The sequence below is a fragment of the Lactuca serriola genome, chromosome 9 (genome assembly GCF_051521515.1).
Source record: "Lactuca serriola cultivar US96UC23 chromosome 9, Lser_US96UC23_V15, whole genome shotgun sequence".
NCBI classification, from domain to species: domain Eukaryota; kingdom Viridiplantae; phylum Streptophyta; class Magnoliopsida; order Asterales; family Asteraceae; genus Lactuca; species Lactuca serriola.
In genome coordinates, this window is record NC_136416.1 from 174364393 (window position 1) to 174371383 (window position 6991).

A 6991-nucleotide genomic window follows, 5' to 3' on the forward strand; every position below is an offset into this window, starting at 1 on the left:
GTGGGAGACAGGGGCTTACAAAATACAATTTACTTCAAGAAAGTAAATACATATACACATTGAGAAGCAGAAACTTACCGAAAGGATTGAACTCTGTTATTGAATATCCGATAACTCAATTCTCGATGATGCAAAACCTTGGAAACATGATGCTGTAAAGGAACGATTGATATCATATGTTTCAACTATATATTGAGCAGAATATAATCAAATTGACATAATAGTTTCAATTAAATATAATCGATATGATTGATATCATACCTTATATACGAAATCGGATTCCATAATAACATGTGATTAATCAGGTAAGTAATGAATTTGAGTTAATGTGTATAGCTGTTATCACGGATAAAAATTGAAGCAAAACAGGGCGTTATATGGATTTGATATCGAATTCTATGTGAAACGAAGAAGGGGTAAAATCAGTATTTAACTTTGGCAGAATCTTGATGTTTTGAAGTGACACGTGGACATATGGTGTTGTTTATTAGATAGGGAGATATATATATATATATATATATATATATATATATATATATATATATATATATATATATATATATATATATATATATCAAATGGTTCCGTTCAGTTATCCGTGAATACCTAAATATCAAAACCAAAACTGACCCATTGATATCCGGTTTTTTTTTTTCGGTTTTTTCAGTTTCGTTTTTTTCGGTTCCAGATCGACCAGTTCGACTCGGTTTTTTTGTACACCCCTATTTTCAACTATCAAATAGAGCTATTTTTAAATTACTCCAATATATACCCTTTATTAATTACGATGAACATATTTTTCTACGTAACACAGTATATATTATTTTTTATAACTAGCTTATCAACTAATTTTTTTTTAAACATTATTTTTATCAGCTACCAACTAGTATGTCAAATATAGCATTAAACTTTTTCTTAAAATAAATTTAAAAAAATGATATTTAAACGTACTTCTAAGATGGTAAATTAAATATCGTTTTATATTTTGTTTTCATCATTAATCATATAAAATAATTATGTATGTGGAATTTATTAATTTTTTTAGTTTTCCTCTTTTGATTTTAATATTTGTTAATAAGCAGAAAAATAAATAGATGATAACAACGGTGGACTTTTTATGCTCCACCATTTGACATTTTGACTGGGATAAACTTTAGGTCGCTCGGTATGACGCTTTATGACGACAAGGAGATTGGTGTTGGTTTCCAAAATATTTAGAAGACAAAACTGCAATTTTGGTCCTTATGGTTTGCCAAAACCTTTGGATGGGTCAAAAAAGTTTCCAGCTTGCACCAAATGTCCAAAATCAAGGTTTTCATGGGTTTTTAGTCCATTCCGTCATTGTCCGTTTGTTTGGTGCCGTTAATGCCATCACGTGCCCTCCATGTGAGGGCATTTTGGTCATTTTAGGTCCTTATTTTAAATAATATCATATTTTTGCTTTATATACATACTCATACGCAATCCCCTTCTTCTTCTTCTTCATTTTGATTTATAGAGAAGCGGCAACAAAGTTCTTCTTCTTCGTCGTCTCTCATTTACTTCTACTGGTACGAGATTCAAAAATGGCGCTCTGATTCTGTGGGAATGTTGCTCTTGTGCGAACCTCATGGACCTCACGAAACCCTAGTCGTCGTTTCTATGCATGCCCTAAAATGGTAAGCAAACTCATATTAGGTTATGATATTTCGATAGTTATGCAATAACTCTTCTACTTTAATGTATTCTTGTAGGGATCCAGATGTGGATTTTTGGGGTGGGTCAATCCCCCTATGTGTCAAAGATCAACTGTTATCATACCAGGACTGTTGAGAACAATGAATAGGTATGAGGTTGAAGTGGGTCAGCTGAAGATGTGTTTGCTTGTCTTGTGGGTCTTGTTTCTGTTGTTTGTGCTGTTTTGGAATTAGGAATTAGAGTTTAGGGCTTTTTTGTTGGTAATTACCACTTATAAATGTTGTCTTTTGGTTCTAGAAGGTTTAATTGTGGTTTATATATGTTGTAAGTGTTGTCTTTTGGTTCATTGGATATGTAATGCTTTTATGACAATGAGAAGTGTAATGGTTTTATCCTTTTATGAATATGAAATTATAAAGGTTTGATCTTGACATGATATGCAAGTGTAATTGTTTTTCTATACGCTTGAATATGCAATTGTAATGGTTTTACATGCATACATTAAGTGCATCACCATAACTTCTTCATGCTTTGACAATATAACATAAACCAATAACAAACTACATTACTAAAAGGGGACCATAACAGATTAATGCCAAAACACAATCATTACCAACAAAGGGCATTAAAGTACATTACCAAAACATTAGAGTGCATTGTTCCATAAAAGGGCATCAAAGTACATTATCAAAATGGAACCAAAAAAAGGCATCAAAGTACCAACTAAAGTGCATTAACAAGTCTTCACAAACATAAACAACTTAATTACTTAAACATCAATTCCCATCTTTGGCCTTGCAGGTCCTGGCATTGTGACCCTTTGCTTACACTTACTACATGTCACTGTCAAAAACTTCCTGCTCAGTGATTGAGTTTCATTATCATTTTGACTTTGACTGTTTGCTTGCCTCTTACATTGTTGGACTTCAATCCTTTCCTCTGCTATAATCCCCCTTTTCTTTTTTGGCCTGCCTATAGCTTTGTTGTGTGGTGGAGGCACAAGAGTTGTTGGGCAGTCACTCTTAGGCCACATGGCTCTACCTTTGATAGGCTCCACTTTGAAGAAGTACATCTCTTTCCATGTATCAAGCCAATACACCTTATGCACATAGGTGTATAGTTCTCCCACCTTTTCATTATTATCTGCCATTTCACTTAGTCTTGCAATTGCATGCTTGCACAGAATTCCAATAAGCTCCCACTTTCTACAACTACACTCCCTTTTCTCCATGTCCACCACATGTTGATCATTCCATGGACCTTTAACCTGATACTTTTGTCCCCCATTCCATCGTGCATGATACTTACTAGTAAGTGTTGTGTTTGCTTCCAAAATCCTAGTACCAGTTGGAGTTAATGGATCTTGACACTTGTTTAACACCTTCATCACATTGCATACTCTCTTCATAAGGTACTCTCTGATGAACTCCAAACAACTGATAATGGGTTTGTCTCTCCCTTTAACAAGTTTGCTATTGAACACTTCACAAAGGTTATTCAATAACATGTCTGAAATTGCCCTTCCTAGTAGTTTATTAAGAAAATAACAGTTAGTGTATATCTATACTATAATAAAAAATAAAACAACAAATTGATAAAATACCTGAAAAATGACTTCTATCCCAATGATGTGGAGGGATTTTCAAGAGCCACTGATATGCTTCTATGTCATAATTATTTAGCTCTACCATTACAGCTTCAAACTCTGGTATGGTGGTGGCTGTAGCACACCTCCAAAAATACTCCTTGTACTCTGTAGTCTTAAATCTGATCCTCATGTTCTGCTATATGTGTCTAATACAGAACCTGTGTTCTGCATTAGGAAACAATTGTTCTATGGCTGGTAGAAGACCCCGTTTTCACCCAAAACAAAATAAGTAATTAGCATTATTCTGTAATGAAACCTAGTATGCAATATTAAATGTAACTATAGTACCTTCTGTCTATTACTGATAAAGGTGAAGTTGGAATTTGAATACAAGTCAAGATCTTCTGTAAGACACTGAAGAAACTATTTCCAACTTGAAGTGTTATCACTTTCAACAACAACATATGCCAATGGGTAGGTTCCATTGTTGGAATCAACACCAACTGCACTTAGTATTTGACCTGGGAAAGGTCCCTTCATGAAGGCTCCATCTAAGCCTAAAAATTCTCTCAAACCTGCTTTAAATCCTTTCTTTAAAGGACCTAAACACACATATATCCTTTTGAATTGCCTGGTTGGGGATGAAACCACAGGTTCAGAAACCACATCAATCTTTACAGTTGTACATTCATTTGTCTTTTGTAGCTCTAGTACATAGTCTCTCAAAGCTGCATATTGCTTTACGTAATCTCCTGCAACATTTTTGGTGGCTAATGCTTTTGCCCTAAATGCTTTCTCTTCTGAAATACTAACTTCATAAGTTGATTGGAGTTGCTCTTGTAGGGCACGAACAGGCAGTCCAGGATTAGCTTTAATCTGATCCATAATATGTTTGGAAAGAAATGTTGTTGTCTAAGATCTGATTTTTCGTGTTTGGAGGCAGATGTGTTTCTGATTATTTGTCTTAATAAACCAATAGTCCTATTCACTTAACCTAGAAGCATGAAGTTTCCATGTGCATTTAACTTTATCTGGGTTTACATATTTACCCTTTACCTTTTTCCCAGAGGTAGGTCCACCTACCCCACTTGCATTTAAAACTACAGTACCATCACAAACAACTGTTAATCTACTCTTGTCATTTTTTGTGAATGAGATATTCCTCCTTGTCTCTAAAGCATGCAAGTCGACTTTATCTTTCAATTCTTTCTTGGCTTTATATTTCTGCCCAATATGAAAAGCTACCTAGTGCACCTCACCAGCAGAACATAATGTTTGTTTCCCCATCTCTTTGATCATTTCTCTTCTTTTGCTGTTATCCCCCGAGTCATCACTTAATGAATCCCACTGGTCATTATCAATTACCTCCACATCCTCTTCTTCATCACTATCTTCATTTCTTTGACCACCCAAACTTTAACATCCATTGAACTCTGCTTTTGTATCAATATTTAGATTGAAATCCTCCATGTCAACTTCAACATCTTCAATTATGTTGTCCTCATCAATCATAAAGTCACTATCTTCATCTTCACTGTTTTGATTCTCAAGGTCAATGTCATCAGGCTCCTCTTGTCTCCACTCATCATTGGAAGGAATATTATCTTGTCCTTCAAACCCATTAAATGGAATGCTATCTTGGTCTTCAAACCCTTCAAAAGGTTGAAAGTTTCTCATTAACTCATCATCTATGTTGATGTTAGTTGAAAATTCATTGACTCCTTAAGTATCATTATCCATGACAACTCTATACCCCTCATCTGCAAATCCTTCTACACCCTCACCATTGGATTTGTTCATGCCAAGTTCTTCATTCCCATCAATCTCTTTGTTTAACTCTTTTTCTGCATCAACTGCAACAAATTCATCTGCAAATCCTTCTACACCCTTACCTTTATCAACTTCACCACTTTCCATTGTTTTTTCACCACCTTCCCAATCTAAGTTAAGCTTTCTACTACAAGATGATGCCCCTTTACTATGTTTCCAACCTTTAGACCTACTAAATTCAGGTGTTGCTGATTTGTATAAGGTTAATGCTAACCCTAAATCACCCTCACCAACATCAATTTGGATTGGAGTTACCACTTCATGAGCAACTACAGGTGATGAGGGTCTAAGAGGACCCTGATTGTCTATGTCTTCTATTATAACCCTTCTTGGACCAGTTGGGGACATAAAATATGTAAGCAAGCTCGTTTGACCATGCTCTGTGTACACTTTAATCAATTCTGTTATGGGCAACATACCGTGAGAGATTACGCGCATCATCATCGTTACCTAATGCTCGGAGTCCAAAGTCAAATCCTTCATTAGGCAAACGGAAATGGTAATACATGATTTCAGTACCATCATACCCTAATTCTCTCATCATTAAGCCTAGTTCATGAACAGAAAATTCATCAATGTCGACAACATCAAAGTACCTTACTTGGCCATTAATATACCTGATATTTGGAAACTTTGTGAAAATCCCTCCGTGATGAAGTTGAATAGAGAATATCTTGGGGTAACCATCTTCAAAACAGAAAGAGACGATTGTTAGAGTTTTTCAAAGTTTGAAGCTTGATCATCAAATACAATGTTCAGAAACAGAGGAATCTTACCATAAACTTCTTGAACGTTAACATCCTCTCCAACATTTCTAAGTCCCCACATTTTCAAAAGCATGAACACAAGCCAATTCTCAGACAGTCGTTAGGGTTTCTATGTCTGGATAATTGAGGTATGAGTAGAAGACGAAAGAGTGAACTACAATCTGCAATCTTATTAATTGAAGTGGCGGCAACGGAGGCTAGGACCTAAAATGACCAAAATGCCCTCACATGGAGGGCACGTGATGGCATTAACGGCACCAAACAAATGGACAATGACGGAATGGACTAAAAACCCATGAAAACCTTGATTTTGGACCTTTGGTGCAAGCTGGAAACTTTTTGGACCCCATCCAAAGGTTTTGGCAAACCACAAGGACCAAAATTACAGTTTTGTCTATTTAGAAGGAAAATCATAGTAATATCAAAAGAGGGATTTAATTATTTTAGCCAACCCTTATTTTTGTTTTTTAAATTTAGATTTTTCAAATTATAATATTTCTATGTTTTTTACGGAACTGCCTATATAATAAAATTAGTTGTCTTTTTAGCCAACCTATATTTTTATTTTTTTAATTTAGTTTTTTCAAAGTATGGTATTTCTGTGTTTTTAGGGAACTGTGTTATCGATTTATAAAATATGATATTATTAATAACTTTTTAAGTTTTTTTTAATTATTTATATTTTCTAATATATATTTTGCAAATAAAGATATTATTGTCTTATTTTTTTACAAAATTGCATCATCATTTTGTAAAATACTAGTTATGAGGCTTTTATACTATATAGGTTTATTCAAAAATATATGGAGATCTAAAAATTGAGGATGTTTAAATTTATAAAGAAAGAAGAAAAAATATTGAATTATTAAAATGTAATCTTCAGTTTGTTATTTTTAACTTTTTTTCATTTATCTTTTAAATTAATACAAATAATTTAAATAAATAAAAAATGAAGTTTTTTTATTAAATTTAGAAATTTAGAAATTAAAAGGAAATTTGTATTAATGAAATTGATATGAATTTATTATTATATTTACTACAATTATTATATTAAATAGTATATAAAATTTAATAGAATAGAAAAATCCATAAAAATGACAAGTGGAAAAAAAATTAATCAAAAATTTTT

At 33.4% G+C, this 6991-nt stretch overlaps 1 protein-coding gene across 1 annotated transcript; it reads right to left on the reverse strand.

The window, feature by feature from the left end:
• Positions 1–2446: 2446 nt before the first annotated feature.
• On the reverse strand, positions 2447–3455 carry LOC145076310 (uncharacterized). Its single transcript, XM_079022236.1, has 2 exons — positions 3281–3455; positions 2447–3201 (listed from the first exon to the last, which is right to left on the reverse strand). The coding sequence occupies exons 1-2, from the start codon at positions 3453–3455 to the stop codon at positions 2447–2449; spliced, it is 930 nt and encodes a 309-aa protein (XP_078878362.1).
• Positions 3456–6991: the final 3536 nt, after the last annotated feature.